Source organism: Emys orbicularis, chromosome 12 (genome assembly GCF_028017835.1).
Source record: "Emys orbicularis isolate rEmyOrb1 chromosome 12, rEmyOrb1.hap1, whole genome shotgun sequence".
Lineage (NCBI taxonomy): Eukaryota > Metazoa > Chordata > Testudines > Emydidae > Emys > Emys orbicularis.
The window spans coordinates 51,841,612-51,861,852 of record NC_088694.1 but is presented as its reverse complement, the minus strand read 5'-3'; the positions used below and the strand labels follow the sequence as shown (position 1 = coordinate 51,861,852).

General features: G+C 51.3%; 1 non-coding gene and 2 gene segments (V, D, J or C); 2 read left to right on the top strand and 1 right to left on the bottom strand.

Annotated features, from left to right (window-relative positions):
- The first annotated feature begins 218 nt into the window (after positions 1 to 218).
- On the top strand, positions 219 to 7,747 carry LOC135886389 (Ig heavy chain V region 5A-like). The segment is given in 3 exon segments: positions 219 to 264; positions 507 to 811; positions 7,466 to 7,747. Coding segments are annotated over 3 exon segments (633 nt in total).
- Positions 7,748 to 13,172: 5,425 nt separating this feature from the next.
- LOC135887263 (U2 spliceosomal RNA) lies at positions 13,173 to 13,355 on the bottom strand. Its single transcript, XR_010561808.1, has one exon. It is a non-coding gene; the product is annotated as a U2 spliceosomal RNA (small nuclear RNA).
- A 1,874-nt stretch (positions 13,356 to 15,229) lies between these two features.
- On the top strand, positions 15,230 to 19,099 carry LOC135886388 (Ig heavy chain V region 914-like). The segment is given in 3 exon segments: positions 15,230 to 15,236; positions 16,925 to 17,218; positions 18,963 to 19,099. Coding segments are annotated over 3 exon segments (438 nt in total).
- The last annotated feature ends 1,142 nt before the right edge of the window (positions 19,100 to 20,241 follow it).

Here is a 20,241-nt window from a genome sequence, read left to right as displayed (position 1 = left end):
TGCCTTCCTGAATGCCCAACCCTAGATTTTCAGATGGGCTCTTAAGGAATTTGTCTCTCTTATAAGGAGGGGGATATGCAAATAGGAGTGACAGGTTCCTGTTTAAATCTGTCCCACTCTGTGCCCAGCCTGCAGCCGGAGAGACCACCCGCAGCCCCCTGGGTCTGTGCAGTTACCGGCCAACAGTCTGAAAATTTTCCCCGACAACAACGCGGAAAATGACACTTTGGCTCCATTTGGTTTTCTTCGTAGCGGCTCTGGAAGGTAATTTATCCCCCATTAATACACAGGAGGGGTCGGGTATCTGGTACTATTGCTGCTGCTATCGATGTGGTGTGTGACACTTCTCTCTTCTGTCGTCTCACACCGAGTGATGTACAAAGTGCCCAGTGTGGCTGGTTCTCCCACTGTTCCCTGGTTATTTTCCATTGAACCCAGGGCTACTGACTGGTTTCCTACGGTGACTAAGCTTTATTTACAATCTCCCATTTTCCCTTCTCCCCCAGGGGCCCGCTCGCAGGTGGTTCTGACCCAGTCGGGGTCAGCGCTGAAGAAGCCCGGAGAGTCCCATAAACTGCAATGTGCCACCAGCGGGTTCACTCTTAGCAGCTACTGGATGGGCTGGTTCAGACAGGAGCCGGGAAAAGGGCTGGAGTGGTTGGCTTACTATTACGGTGAGTCGAACACCAAGTACTACGCCTCCTCCGTCCAGGGCCGATTCACAGCCTCCAAGGACAGCACCACCTTCTACCTGCAAATGACCAGCCTGAAAGCGGAGGACACCGCCGTGTATTACTGCGCCAGAGACACAGTGAGGGGAAGCCAGTCTGAGCTCAGACAAAAACCTTCCCCTGCAGTAACAGCGCAACATGTCCGCTGCTGAAGGCGCCAACCAGCCCCTGACTGCCAGGGACGGGTGATGAGAGCAGCCCGGAGAAAGTCTCCCAGGCTATAAATAGTTGCAGGCTCGGACAGTTTCGCTATGGGGTTAGTTCCCCCCCACCCAAATTCCTCTGAGCGTCACATGCTGCCATTGAAATGTTTATTTTCACCCGTTTTTTCTTTTCCAAGCACACGGACAGGATTACAAAGGCACCACACTCACCCGTGTATCCACACGTGAACACACACTCACCCGTGTATCCACACGTGAACACTCGCAGTACAACACACACAAACGAAAGCAAGCTGCACACATACGCAGAAATAAACCTACTGACAATCACATCCCGCACAGGACACAAATACACAAACGCAGAAACACGCATACCAGCGTAAACAGAGGGTGACCTTCAGCAAGGCCCCGTGCCTCAGTTTACACGTTTATAAGCATTGGAAATAATGACATTTTCTTTCTTTGCCTGAGAGCCATGGCTGGAAAATCACTATGGAAGCGTTGGGTGATATTATCAGTAGCAGCAGCAGAAGCTAAAACAGCAGCAGGTGTACTATACTCTCTGCTTTCCGTGTCTCATCCTCAGGCAGAAAGGGCACTGACTGATGCTTTGATGAGCCAATGTCCTTACTAATCTTCTGCAAGATCCTTTATCCTTTACTCCCATGACCGGTCCCATTTAAATCAATGGGGTTACACAGGGGACGAATAATGCCAGCACGATGTGATTGTTTCATGCAGGAATATCAATCTGCACGGGAATATTTCGCTAGTCTTATTGCTCACCGGGTTTGTAATTAAATCCGAATTGCTGAATCTCTGTAGGAATCACCCTCATTATCTCTGGTTTTATGTTCCCCATTTTGCGAACACCTCCATTGAAATTTCAAGCAATAGTCCCAGTATTTTTCTGACTCAGGTTTATAACACAGGGCGACATCCAGCAAACACTGAATCAAACAGCAGGTTTTTGCGTTTTTTTCCCCCTTTGACTTTCCTGGGCTTTCCATCATTACTGAGCAGTATTTACAGCGTACTTCCCACAGCAACGCGTCTTTACTCAAATTACTCAGGTGAGAAAACGGTCACATTTCACATGGGAAGGAGAATCCACCAAAAGTATCTGTGAAAATGTTCCAATGAAGTACTGGAAACGCTCCCGTTCATTTCAATGATCTTTGGACTAGGACCAGGCTAGGACATTCCTGTATTATAGGCCCTTACATGGCCACATCACATGGTATCTGGGACCCTCATGATCTTTAATGCATTTATCCTCCCAACAAGTTTGTGAGGCAGGAAAGTGTTATTTATGTCTGTGGAAGTAGAGCAAGAACTGACAGGGATTTGAATGGGATTTCAATGCATACAGTCTCTTCTGTGAGCAAGAGTCAGGCTAACTGTAACCCTAATAACGTGAGATTTGTAGAAGCAAGGTTTGTGTGAGGCGAATGGGAAAGAACTGTGTGAGAAGTTGTTGCGACCTTATGTAGATAAGTATGGAATGTAGACTAGAGTCTAAATAGATGTGAAAAATAAGATATCAGGATGACCTATGTATAAACAAAATGCAGCTGTTGCTCATTATTGTATGTAACAAAAGGTATAAATGCTTGCTGTAATTGTTTACCTGGAGAGAGACCTGCCTAGGAGGGGAAACGCTGTGTCCGAGTGCACTCTCTCCCTCTATGCAATTGCTTGAGAATAAAGTATCTGACTTTGCTGCACCCAACCAGAAAGTGAGAACTCTGTTTTTCTCCAACATTTCCATAGGTGGACAGGGGCGGAAGGTTTGTATAATTTTTGATGGTGCCCAGAATGGGTCCAAGTCTCCCCCCCTACAGACACACACACACTGCCTAAGGCTCTGGGAGGGAGTTTGGGTGCGGGAGGGGTGCGGGCTTTGGGACAGTTTGGCTGTTGGGTGCAGGCTCTGGGATGGGGCAGGGGGTAGGAGTGCAGGAGGGGGTGCAAGCTCTGGGAGGGAGTTTGGGTGCGGGAGGGGTGCGGGCTCTGGGACAGAGTTTGGCTGTTGGGTGCAGGCTCTGGGATGGGGCAGGGGGTAGGAGTGCAGGAGGGGGTGCAAGCTCTGGGAGGGAGTTTGGGTGCGGGAGGGGTGCGGGCTCTGGGACAGAGTTTGGCTGTTGGGTGCAGGCTCTGGGATGGGGCAGGGGGTAGGAGTGCAGGAGGGGGTGCAAGCTCTGGGAGGGAGTTTGGGTGCGGGAGGGGTGATGGCTCTGGGACAGTTTGGCTGTTGGGTGCAGGCTCTGGGATGGGGCAGGGGGTAGGAGTGCAGGAGGGGGTGCAAGCTCTGGGAGGGAGTTTGGGTGCAGGAAATAGTTTAGGATGCAGGCTCTGGGAGAGTATTTGAGTGAAGGGGGGTGCGGGCTCTGGGAGGGGTTTGGGTGCTGGATGTGGGCTCTGGGCTGGGACAGAGGGTTGGGATGTGGGGCATGGGGTTGGGCCAGGGATGAGGAGTTTGGGGTGCAGCAGGCAGGCTGCCCTGGGGTGGGGGCAGGAGGCCAGAGAGGAGGACTCCCCCCAGCCCTATCCCTGCCAGCACCCTCTCTGAGGGCAGCCCCCTCCTCTACCCCCCCCCGCCATCATACTCACCCAAGCTCCCCAAGGGTGTTGCTCAGGAGTCAACTCTGAATCGTCTGCGGGGGGGGGGGGGGTGAGCTGCGCTGCGCAGCCCCCTCCTCAGCCTGCCCCCGGCGCTGCTCTCTTGTAGCCAGCTGTGGCTGGCGAGGGAGCTCAGCGCGGAGCTGCCCAAGGCAGGCGGGGACGATCGGGGGAGGAGACACACAGGGGCAGCAGGCAGGGCCGGCGAGGAGACCCAGCCCTGAACATTGGTGGAGCCGGGCCCCCGGGCCCTGAATTTGCTGGAGCCCAGACACCAGGGCCCATATAACTTGCCGCCCCTGTACGTGGAGATGGAGGCCTGACACACAAGGGGAATACGTTACACTGCCCAGGGTAACCCAGGAAGTCTGCGGAGGAAAAAGGGGATGGAATCCCCATACCCATAACCCCAGCCTGGATCCCTAACCACTGACGTCTGACTCTGCCTTTCTGAATGCCCGAACCTAGATTTTCAGACGCGCTCTTAGGGAGCTTGTCTCTCTTATAAGGAGGGGATATAATAGGAGTGACAGGTTCCTGTTTAAATTTTTCCTGTTTAAATGTACCCAGGCTGCACCCAGAGAGACCAAACACAACCCCCCTGGTGTCTGTGCACAGCCAATCGCCTGAAAACGTTCCCCTCCAACACCAGGGAAAATGACTCTTTGGCTCCATTTGGTTTTCTTTGTAGCGGCTCTGGAAGGTAATTTATCCCCCATTAATACACAGGAGGGGCCGGGTATCTGGTATTATTGCTGCTGCTATCGATGTGGTGTGTGACACTTCTCTCTTCTGTCGTCTCACCCAGACTGGTGTAAAAAGTGCCCAGTGTGGCGGGTTCTCTCACTGTTCCCTGGTTATTTTCATTCGCTCCTTCAATCTGAGGCTAATGACTGCTTTCCTCTGCTGAGTGAGCTTTATTTACAATCTCCCTTTTTTTCTCTCCCACCCCCAGGGCCCGCTCGCAGGTGGTTCTGACCCAGTCGGGGCCAGCGCTGAAGAAGCCCGGAGAGTCCCACAGGCTGCAATGTGCCAACAGTGGGTTGACTCTTAGCAGCACCTGGATGGGCTGGATCAGACAGGAGCCGGGAAGGGCTGGAGTGGCTGGTTGCTTATTATGATGAGCCGAACTCCAAGCACTATGCAGGGCCAATTCACAGCCTCAAAGGACAGCACCAACTTCTATTTAGGAATGACCAGCCTGAAAGCGGAGGACACCGCCGTGTATTACTGTGCCAGAGACACAGTGAGGGGCAGTGATTCTGAGCTCAGACAAAAACCTCCCCTCGTCTCATTTCACCAGACAAAAACCTCCCCTTGTCTCATTTCACCAGCCTGAAATTCCTCTGAGCATCAGACACAGCCATGGAAAGATGTATTTTCACCCCTTTTCCCTTTCCAAACACACACAGAAACACATATATACAGACACATACAAACACACCTGTGCACTGACAAACATACCCAGACATAAACATACAGGCCCAGACAAGCCTAAACATAGGCATGAAGAAACAAGCACTCCTGTCCTGTGCTGAGAACATATGCATCCAAATTTCAAGCAACAGCCACAGACCTTTGCTGACTCAGGTTCAGGAATACATGGCCTAAGCCAGTGGTTCTCAACCTGCCACCCATGGGTCCTTGCAGCCAATCAGCACACAGCTGCGGCCCATGTGCCATCCACAGGGCCATACAGGTACTATACCTATTGTGTGGATGTGGCCCACATAACACATAGCGATCTGCATATGTGGCCCACAATGGTAAATAGGTTGAGAACCACTGGCCTAAGGCAACGTCCCTTGCTCTGAAGTGTTGCCTTTCTATTGACCTGCATAGGATATGCATAAGGGCCTATAATGTTTAACTGGCTTTCCCCCACACTACCCACCTTTTCTCACATTAACTGAGGCACCAACCCAACAGCTTTCACATCCCTGTCCACAAAAGGCAGACACACAAAGGTCATAGTCTTTCTGCCTGGGAACATTTGGTGAGACTCAAGGTCCCAAACATTTTATTCTCAATGTTCATACAGTTAAAAAAAGTATATGTGCCACAGAAGGACAAAAATCTGCCCCATGCAAACTACCATGTCCAGTCTAACCTGAGGAATCAAGAGAAACAATTTCAAATCCCACCCGAGACCAACCAAATACAAGGTTATCCACTGCAATAACTATTGCCATTATTGCTTGGAAGGCTGTGAAATATTACTTGACTCTCTTTTTTCTGCCCTATAAAGTATCTCACCACTAATAAGCTTAGAATTAAATTCTATCCATCCAAAGCTAAGATTTACTATTTAGGGTTTAGAGTTTACCTTAGGGAAGGATTAAAGTTTAGAGATAAGACTGAGGCTACATTTAGGGTTAAAATAATAGTTTAGGATAATAATTAGGGATAGTCTGACACAGGGATCATCAACCTTTGGCACGCGGTTCGACAGGGTAAACACCCTGGCTGGCCGGGCCGGTTTGTTTACCTGCCGTGTCCACAGGTTTGGCCAATCACGGCTCCCACTGGCCGCGGTTCGCCGCTCCAGGCCAATAGGGGCGGCAGGAAGCGGTGGCCAGCACATCCCTTGGACCGCGCTGCTTCTCGCAACCCCCATTGGCCTGGGGCAGTGAACCGCGGTCCGTGGGAGCCGTGATCAGCCGAACCTGCGGACATGGCAGGTAAACAAACCGGCTTGGCCCACCAGGATGCTTACCCTGGCGAGCCGCGTGCCAAAGGTTGCCGATCCCTGGTCTGACATGATGTAGAGATAGGATATAAATTTGGGTTAAGGTTAGGAGTTAAAGAGAAGTGTTTGAGGTTAGGGTTTGGGTTAAGTTTACACATTTTGTTTTAGCTTTAAAGTTTAGATTTATAGTTTACTCTCAAAATTACAGTTGGAGTAACGTTTTAGGATTAGGGTGAACAATTCAGTTTGGATGAGTTTTAAAATTTAGGGTTAGAAATTACCTTCATGGTTGGGGTAAGGCTCAGAATGTACCATTAGGTTTAAATTAATAATATATGGAGATATACCTATTGCATAGAACTGGAAGGGACCCTGAAAGGTCATTGAGTCCAGCCCCCTGCCTTGATGAGCAGGACCAAGTACTGATTTGGCCCCAGATCCCTAGTGGCCCCCTCAAGGATTGAATTCACAACCCTAGGTTTAGCAGGCCAATGCATAAACCACTGAGCTATCCCTCCCTCATAAGATTAAAGGATGGGTAAAAGGCAAAAAATGGGGTTAGAGTTTACCCCCTGGAATTAGAGCTACTTTTAGGGCTACTGTAAGGATTTAGGGTAAGGTTAGGTTTTACATTTCCTTTTAGGATTAAGGTAAATGTTAAACTTCGGGTTAGGACTGGGATAAAGAAGATGAGAATTTGACCTCCTCAGAATGACGTAGGAAGTGCAAAGCCAATCATGCTCCGATCCTGACAGTGGAGGGGTTGTACCACAGAGGGAAAATCCCGCCCCTTCTCTCTGAGTCCCAGATAACAAAAACTGAGCTCGATCCATGACAGAACGTGTGTCTCTTGTAAACAGGGCGATATGCTAAAGCAAATAAAAGTGAGAGTCTGCTCTTTAAATCTGTGCCTCTCTCTTCCCAGGCTGCACTCGGGGAGACAATCTGCAGCCCCTGGGTCTGTGCAGTCACCAGCCAGTCCCCTGAGAACTTTCCCCTCGAGCAGGAGGAAAAATGAGTCTCTGTCTCCTAGTTTTCATTGCTGCGGCTTTGGGAGGTATTTTCTCCCCAGTCAATCTACTGAAGGGCGAGGGATTGTTCTGTGACTGACACTGCAACGGCTGTGATTTATAACAGAGCTTTAATCTGTTACCTCGCACCTTTATTGGACAATGTGGTTAATGTGACTCATTTTCCTCCTTTGATTTAAATTCTCTCCTTCAATGTACCATTGCCTTGTTTTCTCCCTTGTCCCCCAGGACCCGCTCGCAGGTGGTTCTGAGCCAGCCGGGGCCAGGCTGACGAAGCCCGGAGAGTCCCACATGCTGCAATGTGCCACCAGCGAGTTCACTCCTAGCAGCGCCTGGATGTGTTGGTTCAGATGGGAGCCCGGGAAGGGGCTGGAGTGGCTGGCCAGCTACTATGATCCCTCCATCCACAGTTACGCCTCCTCCATGCAGGGGAGATCTACAGCCTTCAAGGACAGCACCACTTTCTGCTTGCACATGAACAGCCTGAAAGCCAAGGACACCGCCGTGTAGAGACACTGACACAACCAGTGAGGGGAAGCCAGTCAGGGCTCAGACAAAACCTTCCTGGCAGCTGCAGCAGAGGCGGTTCGCCGGCTGGGAGCGCTGACCAGACACAGACAGGAAAGAACACGGTGATGGGAGCATCGGAGACACTGGTCAGGGGAAGAAATGCAGGTCCCCGGATTATAAATATTTGCAGGGCAGCAGCATTTCTAAATAGATTTTAATTATTCACAATGGAATTCCTCTGAACATCAGACACTGCAGTGCTAAGAGCTCTTCTGACCCCTTTTCTGTACCAGAGACAGAAAAACAGAAATACACACACACAAACACAGCGACACATCTCAACACGTAAACACAGGAACACAGACACACCAGAAGTATACACACAAACACATTTTTGCAAACACAAAAATATATACAAACAGATATGAACACAAAAACACTCACATGCAATCACACACACGTAGGACTTCAAGCACCCACACCAACACCTACACACAAACACACAATCACACAAGCTCCCTGCACACCCACATCCCTAACTTCATGACTCACACAACTATGTACACGTGAAAACACGTGTGAAAATACACACAGAAAAAGCTTTCAGACAATTTCTAAGTGTATTAAAGGTGCAGACACTGGATTTGAAGAGACTTAGTCAAATTCTGCTCTTAGTTACCCTGCCCTGAATCCGGAACCCATCCCCTGCATTAAACTGAATTATTCAAGATTTCTAGTGCCTAACTGAGAACAGAATCTGACCTAACACGGAGTGACCAGTTCAACCACTTTAGAGAGTTGGTCGACTGCCTTTACCTACCCGTTACTGCGAGGTGCATGGCGGGTGTCCGTAGATCGCATTCCCATAGTGCTCAGCACCAAACAGAGATGCAGCACGGCTGGGAATTTATTTCCAGGTCTGCCACTTATTTCCTCTGTGATCTTGGGCAAATCACGTCACTTCCAGGTGCTTCACTTTCCCCTTGGGCAAAAATTGGGGATAATGCTGCTTAACTCCTTTATAAAATGCTCCAAAATGTGTGGATGAAAACCACTGAATAGGAAATAGTTTTTACTATCACCATCATCTCTACTGTGATTATCTCTCCCAGCTCCTGCAGAAATGACATTGAGTCTTTGACTGGCTGAGGTCCAGATTAAAAAATTTTATTAAGATGATGTTAAAAAAAATAGTGAACAGAGTTTGAGCATAGACGTTTCAGGTTATCAGGGAATAACATACAGATTATCGAGGGTGCAAAGATTGGTTTAAAATCAAGTGGCATAAGGAATACATAATCTGCAGTATCCCCGATTGGGGGTAAAAGGTTGATGGGTCAAAGTACAGGCATTGAGATATGAGGGTATGAAGTTCATAGACTGGCTATGTTCAGGTGTGGAGTATAATGAGTGGATATGTTGGTGAGGATGGATTGACCCTCATTTGGTGAGTTTTAATGTTCAGGGAGTTTATGGTTCCAGTTCATATGATCCAACGGAGAAGGTCACTTGGTCCCTTTCTCGTAGTGGGAGAACGATGTCACTCTGGCTCATGCCTCCTGGTACTGTCAGTGGCCGGTGATGTATTCGATGTAGATGTCCCTGGACCATCGGATGGTGTCTGAGACCATGAGGCGCCGCATGAGACGTGAGTAGCGTCGACCGATCCTGCAGGTCTGCAGCACACGCTCATTGCAGGGGTCCCAGGCGCCCAGGGCTCCGACAATCAGGGCGTCCATCTGCACCTCATAGCCCTTCGCTCTCAGGGTGTCGGCCAGGGGGGCGTACTTTTCCAGCTTACGAGCTCGGGCTTCACGAAATGCCGGGGTCCTGTTCTCAAAGGAGACCGTGACGTTGACGAGGATGATCTTTTTCTGGGCCTCGTAGGTGACGACCACGTCAGGTCGTAGCTGGCTGTCGGTACCGGGGATGGTGCAGTTCACGGAGATCTCACCCAGGCGTGGTGCGATGGCTTTCACCAGGTGGTTCTGGATGGCATTGAGGAGCAGCTGCCAGGCTCTGGAGTGGGGTTTGCAGCTGCACAGGACGTGGGCCAGGGTCGTGTTGGAGTAGCCGCACTTCCTGCAATGCTTGTCTCGGTTCCCCGGCGGACAGCTCCGTTGAGCGGGACGCAGTTAAGCTGGGCACGGTGGATGAACCGCCAGTCGGTGAAACGGGTGAAGCCGCCCCCGGCGAGGAAGTGGTTGCTGGCATCCCATTTGCTGGTCAACTCAAAGGCTTTACCCTGGTCTGGTTTACGCTTCAGGGTTTCCACGTACAACGAGTGGATGGCGGCCTTCAGAGTCCTCTCCAGCAAGCCCCTGGCGCTCGGGGTGATGATGGTGTTGTCGTCTGTCCTGATGTGCGACACCTGGACTCCCAGCTCCTGGCGCTCCTCGCACCACTCCCAGCGGCAGCCGATGCGCTTCCCCAGGCAACGTGTGGTGTTGCAAGTGCGGGACCACAGTGAAGACCAGAATGCTGATTTTCTTGCCATGCAGGTCGAAGCCGGTCGGGCTGCTGGAGATGGCTCGGATGAGCGGTTCCATGGCCAAGTTGAAGATGATGGGCCTAAGGGGGCATCCTTGTTTCACGCCACGGCGGATGGGGATGGCGTCCGTCTCTCCGTCCGTGGCATGGATGGTGGTGGTGCAGTCCTTGTAGAGGTCCCGGAGGATCTGGATGAAGGTTTCTGGCATCCTGAACTCTCCCAGGGTGGCAAAGATGTGATGGTGGGGTATGGATCCAAAGGCGTTGGTCAGGTCAAGCCATGCTACTGCGCACTGCCTCTTGGACCTCCTGGCCTCCTGGATGGCCGTCTGGAGGAGGAAGTTGTGCTCGTAGCATCCCTCGCAGGACATGAAACCCTTCTGCACTGAGCTGACAGCGCCCCCGCACACTACCAGTCTGTGATCCTTTCCGCGAGGCAGCTGGCATACAGCTTGTAGATGGTGGAGCAGAGGGAGATGGGCCTCCAGTTGCCGGGGTTGTCTCATTTGCCTTTTTTGTGGATGAGCACAGTCATGGACTTTTTTCAGGAGCGGGGGGCACGGCGGAACTGCTTGCATTTGTTGAAGATGGCAGCGAGCACCAAGCAGTCGGGGTCTCGCTTCTTCAGCAGAGGGTAGCGGATGCCATCTTTTCCAGGGGCGGTGTTTTTGGTCCTCGTCAGCCTCGCCTGCACCTCCTGCGGTGAAAAATCTCGCTCCAGGTCCTCCGTGAGGTCGATCCGGGGTAGCGGGGGAAGGCACTCTGGGCGTCGCAAGTTGGTCTGGGCCTCGTGATCAAACACGTCCTCGAACTAGGAGTAGAGCCTCTCGGGCTGGATGGCTCAGTAGGAGGAGGTCCCATCGAGGATCTCCCTCATGGCTTTCGTCCGGTTCATCCTGTATAGTTTCTGAATACGGGATGCAGCCGCCGGATCGTAGCGGCGGCCGACGTCCCCTCTCCTGCCTTCTCTGGTGGTGTTGTTACGGCTCGGCACAGGGAATCTGCGAGTGGCCTGTGCGGCTTCCCGGGGTTCCCTCCTTCTGGCCGTAATTTCCGCAGACAGTTCTGCAGTCAGTCTGTCCATCAGGGTGTTGAAGTTCTCAAAGTCCTCAGCCTTTGCCAGCTCCTCCATCCAGGCGGATTGCCACGGCATGGCGACCCTCGCTCGTGGCCGTCGCTCCTCCTGCTGCGTTGTCTTTGCAGGTTCAGGTGCTGCGGGGATGGTTTGCGGCCTTGTTGTCCCTCGGACTGTGGAGCGGTGTTCAGGTGGGTCTTGAGGCGGGGGTCCTGGTGTGGTGGGGAGGGCAGCTCTCGGTGTCTCCGAGGCAGCACTGGATCTTCCGGGAGGGAGTGGGGTTCTGGAAGCACCGGTGCTGGGCTTTGTCAGGGCGCGGTCGTGTTTGGAAGCGCTGGGGATGGTTCTGGTTCTTCTGTGGGCGGCATCCGGCTGGTGGGTCCTCGGTGGGGCATGGGGTTTTTGGTGGTCAGAGGCTCTTTGGGTAACCTTGGAGGAGGTGTTGAGTCTCCCGGGGGCGGGGTCTGGCTGTGGGATCTGGGGGCTACAGGAGGCTCCTCCATTGGCTGGATCTCGCCGTGCAGCCTGGGGGACGATGCTAGTTGCTCCTACGGCAGGGCGGCATGAGGTTACCTGTGGGGGAGCGCTGCAGCGTCTCGTGTCCGTGTTGTGCCGGATGGTTTTTATGAGGTCGCTGAGGCATCTGGTGAGGTTGTTGACCTGGGAGGTGGTGGTGGTCCCCCTCACAGCAGGGTCCAGCGTGGAGATTCTGGAGACGGGACTGGTCCTTTTGGTGGCATCGTCAGTCCTCGAGGCAGGGGTTACTCTTCCCTCAGTTGGCGGTTGGTCCCCACTTACCTGCTGTGACTCTGAGGACGCTGGCTGGGATGCTGAAGCCAGACCATTGGTGGGGTTCAGGGTTGGAACCCGCAGGATGTCAGTGGGATTCACCTTCGCGGTCATGGGGGGTCCCTTGCATGTGGCGTGATGAAACTTACATTTCTTTTGGGTCTCGAAGGGGAGATCGCAGTGGCTACACCGGAAAGCAATCTGTTTGTTGTAGGTCTTACGAACGTGTTTGCTGGGGGCCGTGAGGGTCTGGACTCCATGGACGGGGAGACAGAATGGGCAGAGGAGGAGACCCGTAGGGAGCGGGTACTGGAGGTAGATGCGGTCTTCTTCCCCTGCCTCACCCTCCGTGGGGCGGATCTCTGTTGTGCCTGCAGACTCGCCAGGTGATTCCTCTGGGTCTGGTAGAGAAGCTTGGGGAGGTGAAGTCGCTCTTGGGGGGGCGCTGGACTCACTGGCCACGTTGTCTCTTTGCCCGGAAGGGCAGCATGTGGCATCGAGATCTTGGGCTCTGAAGTGCATTCCCCTTCGAGCGGCCCTCCTCCAGACAGCCAGGTGGAAAGTAGTTTCGGAATCTGGGGTTGAGGAAGTGGTTCCTTCCGGAGCATCCGTCACTGGAGCAGCAGGGCAGCGATCAGCATCCTGGTCCTGGGTCATCGGGGGGGCTCCTCCGGGGGCGTCCTTCCCGGCAGGGCAGCGATCAGCATCCTGGTCCTGGGTCGTCGGGGGGGCTCCTCCAGTGGTGTTCTTCCCGGCAGGGCGGCGATCAGCATCCTGGTCCTGGGAAGCGGGCAGGGTTCTCCGGGGGTCCTCCTCCTGAAGAGCTGTTGAGATATTCTTGCTCCTGGATGTGAGGTCCCGAAGAGCTGTCCTTCTGGTGCCAGGTCTCCCTGCAGAGTTATCCACGGGGGCTTTCTTCAGCCAGCTCCTAATGTTTTCATTTTTGCAGGTGGTCCGGGTCTTTCGTGAGGCACCACGGGTGGTTTTCAGGATAGGTTTCTGCTGAGCTTTCTGGGAAGCAGGGAAAGCAGGAACAGCAGCAGTTGATGATAGTGTAGCTGAGGGTGAAGAAAAGTTTTCTTCCAAAATAGCAGTAGTGGAGTATATCTTCAAAGCATCATCAATTTTTTCAAAAATGGCTGCAGAAGATTCCACCTTCAGGACGGGTGTTTGCAGATGTCCATCAGAAGAAATTAAACTGATAAGAACAGACACTACACTTTGATCTTAGCTCATAGAGAGCCGAGAAGCAATTGGGAAAATCTCTCATTCCTCAATCCCATCAGTAGTCTCATTATAATCAGTCAGATTTGGTATTTTACCCATACCAATGAATCTGCCTAGGACTCTTCTACTAATCTGATAGCTCCGAGAGTTTTCTGCTTCAATCACAGCTGCTGATCCTCCGAAGGAAGCATCCTCTGCATCTAATTAGCTCTGTTCTAGTGATCAGTCCATTGCCTCTGCTGAAGACATTTACAATTGACATTTCAAGGAACAACTAACAACTTCGCAGCCATCAGGGTTATGAACACAGGGCCTGACACAGATCACGTTGCACTAAATGGGACGGTTTCTCTGGGGTTGTGAAGGGTTTTGCGTCAGGCTCTGAAAGAATGTGAGATGCTTTCCTTATACTAGACATTTCCCCCAGGTTAATCATGTCACCTGACCAGCTGTTTTCCCATGCGAAGGAATATCCATCCATTGCTGCATTGCGGAATGGCCCAAGGCCAAATGAAGGCAAGGGAGGCGGCACTCATTCCATTCATGTCAGTGATCTTTGCATCACACCAAGAGTAATAGATTTGTTTGTCTTAGATACACACTTGCCCCCCCCCCCAGTCACCATAATAGCTAAGCACCTCATACCTTTTATGGCATCTATCCGCACTGCACCGCGGTGAGGCAGGAAGGTCCCATTATCCCCATTTCACAGCCTGAGAACTGAGGTACACCTATGGGAGTTGGGCGCTGCGGTGCTTTAGAAAATCCCCCTTGATGCATCAATACTTAGAAAAATCCGGCCCCAGGTGACTTGCCCCGAGTGACACAGGAAGTCTGGGACAGGGCAGGGAACCGAGCCTGGGCATGTGGGGTCCCAGGTGGGCGCCCTGACGGTGAATGATCCTTCCTCGCTTCCCTGTGCCACTTTCTGAATCCCCAGGCAGGTAAATTGGGTTTCTTAAGTGAGGAAGTTTTATGTGTCACCAGGAGCGGGATATGCAAATAGAAGTGTGTGATGTTCTCTGATTAAAATATGACCATATAGATCATTGTTGCAACCACTGTTATATATTTGCAACAAGTATTGTACAAAGGCTGTGGAGTGAGGTGTCTATGAAAAGGTTAGGATTTGCTGGTTATAATGATGCTATCTGTATGCATGTATCATTTTTGTATCTGAAGATATAAATATTGGCTCTACACTTGGATTTCAAATGTGGGCTCCTGGGGTACTGCCCACAAGGTAACTAGCCAGCACAGCTTGGAGGGACTGTTCAAATTAAGTGGTTCATCAGTAAACACTTGGTTGACAATGGAGCATGGGAGATGCCCATCTATGAGATTTTCTGCAAATATATAAGAGTGGTTACAACAATGATCTATATGGTGATATTCTAATCAGATAACGTCACACCAAATATTCTATTACAGACATTGTTATGGGATAAAAGGAATTGTTATCTGCCAAACAGAAGCCCAAATAGTCCCATGTTCACCTCTCAGTTCCCGTGTGGGGATAGAAAGCAGGAGAGGTGAAAACACAAACCCTGGCAGCTATAAAAGGGAACAAGGCTGTTCCCCAAATCCCTGTTGGTCAATGCCATAGAGCTGGGTAGTGTCTGTTTATAGATTTATTTGACTCCCTGCCCCGTACAATGTCTCACTTCTATTAGCCTCATCAATGAACTGGTCTCCAGCCAGTCTGAGAGCCTAGGACCATGGCGCATTATGGAGCCAGCCACCCACCCACCCTTATCGTCTGAGTATCATTCAGTGTAACTGTCTATGGAACATTCCCTGAGAACATTCTCTCTCTCTCTCTCTCTCTCTCTCTCTCTCTCTCTCTCTCTCTCTCTCTCTCTCCAGTGTGTGGGAATGACTGTGGGGATATGAAAGGGAACATGAGTGGTAATGGGAATGGAGATCTGTGTTTCAGCGTGAATGCCGATAATTGTCTGAAAGTCAGTGGGAATGGAAATATTTTTGTTGTTGTTTTTGTTGTTATCCCTCAATATTACATCATGGGAATGGTTAAAAAACAGGTAGTGTTCGTATCACACAAGTTCTTTAAACACAACCAGGAGAAAGCTTCTGTCTACACTTTATTGCTTATTAATAATAAACTAAGTAAATGATCTGGATGATGATGCTTAGAGGTGATAGATTTGGTGCTGGTTGTGGGCCTAGCGCCTAGGGTCTCCAGAAGCTGGGAATGGGCGACAGGAGGTGGATCACTCGGTGATTCACTGTTCTGTTCATTCCCTCTGGGGCACCTGGCACTGGCCATTGTCGGAAGACAAGATACTGGGCTAGATGGACCTTTGGTCTGACCCAGTCTGGCCGTTCTTATGTTCTTAATTATAGTCTAGGATCCCATAGTCCTAGGCAAGGTACAAACACAGACCATAAAACCTCTCTCAGTCCCACCGAGTTTCCAATCCGAGTGTAAATGGGAAGTGGAGTGTGACTGGGAATAGGAATATAAACACGATTATAAATAGCAGCCATGCAGAATAATGTTCCCTCACTGTTTCCTGAATCCTCCCTCGACTCTCCCCTAAAGAAAAACTCCCAGACACGCCGCTCTTGGCCCACTAATCCCAGGGAGGCTCCACTGCGAAACCTTAACTCTGTCCTCAGACTCCCCCCCCCCGGCCAACTTCTCCCACCTGCACCCACAGGCAGGCCCCAGACCTGGTCCAAAGCACGAGCCAGGCTTGCTGAGATCACGTTCCTAGTGTCATGGATCATTTCAATGTAGCCGGTCACTGCTGGGAAGGGAAAGGGGCTTCCGTCCCAAATCCCTCCCAGTGCCACGGGAAATCTTCCCTCTCCGGCGGGTGGCCCAGCCCAATGGATCCCTGGGACACGACCCCTCCCCAGACACTGACCCCCCCCAACAGGTCATTGCATGGCCCTTGTGCGCATGGAACGGGGCTCCAGAGCTGAGTCCCCCCAGTCCCCAATATCACCTCACAATAGCCAGGCCCTCAGTTCCTGGGTGAGGAAATACAGTCACTGCAGGGAGCTGGTCATTCCTCCCAGGGGTCCGGAAGTGTCAGGAGGACCCAGCGCCCTGTGCCCGGTGCTGCACAGACACACAGGCCGGGACAGTCTGACTCCCGCACCCGGAGCCCTGTGCCCGGCGCTGCACAGACACACAGGCCGGGACAGTGTGACTCCCGCACCCGGAGCCCTGTGCCCGGCGCTGCACAGACACACAGGCCGGGACAGTCTGACTCCCGCACCCGGAGCCCTAGGGCGAGTCAGTCAGATCACTGGCAGCAGGAGTGTGTGTCTCTTATAACACGGGGGCATGCAAATGAGGGAGACAGTTTCCTGTTTAAATCTGTGCCTCTCCCTGCCCAGGCTGCACCCGGAGACACAATCCGCAGCCCCTGGGTCTGTGCGTGACCAGCCAGTCCCCTGAGAACTTTCCCCTCCAGCACCAGGGAAAATGGGATTTTTGCTCCTTGTAATTTTCGCTGTAGCAGCTTTAGAAGGTATTTTCCTCCTCTGAATAACTGGCAGAGTTAGAAGAATATTGTGTTATCGCTGTTTTTATACTGATATTAATGGCCTGTCTTTATTCCCAGGTGTTCGGTCTCAGGCGCTGGTGGAGTCTGGAGGGGATGTGAAAAAGCCCGGAGACTCTCTCCGCCTCTCCTGCAAAGCCTCCGGGTTCACCTTCAGCAGCTACTACATGAGCTGGGTCCGACAGGCTTCTGGGAAGGGACTAGAATGGGTCGCTGCTATATACCCCGGTGGAGGTAGTACATACTACCTTGATTCCGTCAAAGGGCGATTCACCATCTCCAGGGATAATTCCAAGAGTGAGCTGTATCTGGAAATGACCGGCCTGAAGCCCGAGGACACCGCCCGCTATTACTGTGCGGGACACAGTGAAACGAAACCGGTTTGTGATCATACAAAAACCCAGGCTGCGGAATCACCACTTCTCCCGACAGCCGCATGGGGGCAGCAGCGACACACACACCGCTTCCGGCTCGGACAGGAGACCCGGCAACCGGGTGAATGCCCCAGGCATGCATTTGGTGTGCTGGTGCCTGGAGCCGCCCCTGATAAAACCTCATTAATAAACCACACTGGGATTCTGCTTAGTATCACCAGTGTCAGTGACACATTCCAGCAGAAAGACCCTGATCTCTCACTAGATCCCACCGCGTGTCTTTATCTGTTTCTTTCTTTGTTTGTTTGCTTTCCAGTTGAATGTTTTTTTCTATGAAATGTGGCTCTGGCACAAGGACCATTTTCCTAGGAGAAAAAAAAATCCAGGTTTAAAAGAATAAATGAACAAACCGCTCAAAATATTCATTTTTGGATTTAATATGACTAATAACACAAAGAGGGAAAACAGAGAGGGGGGTTGGCTGCAGAGTCCACTTCTCCCATGTACCACGAGGGGGCAGCAATGAGGAATACGGCACAGCACAGCCTTAGGGACAAGACTGACAAGGGGCATTGGGTTACCTACGTACCCTGCTCCTTTACACACAGAAACTGCGTTTGCACTTTGATCCTGTCAATTCCCCTTGAAATCTGTGAGAAAAAATAACGGGTTACATTTTTGAAAAGAAAAGCAGCCACAAAATTACATCGTGAGGTTCCCCTCAGATCCAACCGTTGTGTAATCCAATCAATTTAAGATGAAGCCCAGATTAAGGTCCGCCTTTTCCATTGGACCCATATTATTATTTTTAGTATGTCTTCCTTTGGGAGCTTGGGCAAGTCACTTAGACCAGATTTTAAAAGTTATTTAGGTTCCCAAAGAAGGACATTGGCACCTAATGACATTATGAAGGCTCCTAAAAGCCTAAATTCCATTGAAATTAAGGGGCGGTAGAGTCTTAGTCACTTTTGCAGATCCCACTAGGTGCCTCCCTGCATTTTAGGGCACTTAAATACCTTTCAAAATCTCCCGCTCTGTGCCTGGGTCCCCGCTTTGTTAACAAAATTACAATTCTTTACATCATTGTAGTGTGGTGAGGTTAAGTCTGGCAAGACGCTGAGATGCTATGGTAAGGGGTGCTCCCAGAAGTACCTAAGACAGAAGGCTGGAAAACATGGTTATAGGTATTGATGGCATTACCCTTAGCAGAGTGTCACATCCAGTGGTTAATGAAGTCAAAGGAAAGATTCCCATTGAGTTCTATGAGCTTTGGGTCAGGCCCAGAGCAAGAGAAAAGACTTGCCCATTTTCTCTGATCCCCAGGAAAAGAAAACGAGACGGCTCGGGAAGGAGTTTGTCTCTTATAAGGAGAGGGATATGCAAATAGGTGACTGTCTCCTGTTTTAATCTCTCTGTCCCAGCAGCACCCGGAGAGACAAACTGCAGCCCCCTGTGTCTGTGCAGTTACCAGCCACTCCACTGAGGACTTTCCCCTCCAACACCAGGGAAAATGAGACTTTGGCTCCATTTACTTTTCCTTGTGGCGGCTCTGGACGGTATTTTCTCCCTATACAAGCACTGGAGAAGCGAGCAAACATTCCTGGTTTTCTGCAATGATCTAAAAACGTATTTTGTAAAGTGCTTTTATTGATATTCGTCTCCTGTTAACTGAAGGGGAATCGTGTTTCATGTGACCGGTTCCCTCATTGTTCACTTTCCCACAGTGGGCCGGTCACAGGTTGTTCTGACCCAGTCAGGTCAAGAACTGAAGAAGCCCGGAGAATCCACTCGGCTGAAATGCGCCATGAGCGGGTTCACTGTCTCCGACTATTATATGGTTTGGGTCAGACAGGAGCCTTGAAAGGGGCTGGAGTGGCTGGTCCACTACTGGAAACCAGGGAGCGAGTATTATTCTCAGGTGCGGCTCTATGTTTTTTGCCGCCCCAAGCACGGCAGGCAGGCGGCTTTCGGCGGCATGCCTGCGGGAGGTCCGCTGGTAACGCGGATTCGGCGGCATACCTGCGGGAGGTCCGCCGGTCCCACAGGCATGCCACAGAAAGATGCCTGACTGCCGCCCTCACAGCCACCGGCAGGCCGTCCCCCGCGGCTTGCCGCCCCAGGCACGCGCTTGGTGCGCTGGTGCCTGGAGTCGCCCCTGCATGTATAACATTTAAACATACCCTACACAGTCTATGGCATTGACCAAGAGGGATTTGGACAGCGCCCTTAGGTCCTTTTATAGCTGCCAGGGTTTTTGTTTTCACGTCTCCTGATTTCTATCCTCACACTGGCACTGAGCGGTGAACATGGGACATTTTAGACTTTTTGGGCAGATAAAATCCTTATTGATATCTTTTAATCCATGTAAATGGCACCCTGACAGCAGGATTGTCTGGCTATGTAGACTCTCTCCTCAGGCCCTACGCTACCAGCGTATTCACACAGACTGGAGAGAGAGAGAGAGAGAGAGAGAGAGAGAGAGAGAGAGAGAGAGAGAGAGAGAGAATGTTCTCAGGGAATGTTCCATAGACAGTTACACTGAAGGATACTCAGACGATGAGGGTGGGTGGCTGGCTGGCTCCACAATGCGCCATGGTCCTAGGTTCTCAGACTGGCTGGAGACCAGTTCAGTGATGAGGCTAATAGAAGGGAGACAATGTACAGGGCAGGGAGTCAAATAAATCTATAAACAGACACGCCACATCTCTATGGCATGGACCATCCCTCGGCCCGCGCCGCTTCGCGCAGCCCCCATTGGCCTGGAGCGGCCGACGCGGCGGGTAAACAAACCGGCCAGGTGCTTACACTGGCAAGCCGCGTGCCAAAGGTTGCCGACCCCTGGGATATAGGGATGTGGGTAACCCACAAGCTTAAAGCTCAACTGTTAGTTATATTGATATGAATTACACCCAGGTAATAAGCAAACCGTCAGAAAATTGTATGTGGGTTGTATTTTTCTAATAAATTCATTTGTTTTTCTTTTTTTTGTATAGAAAGGTTATG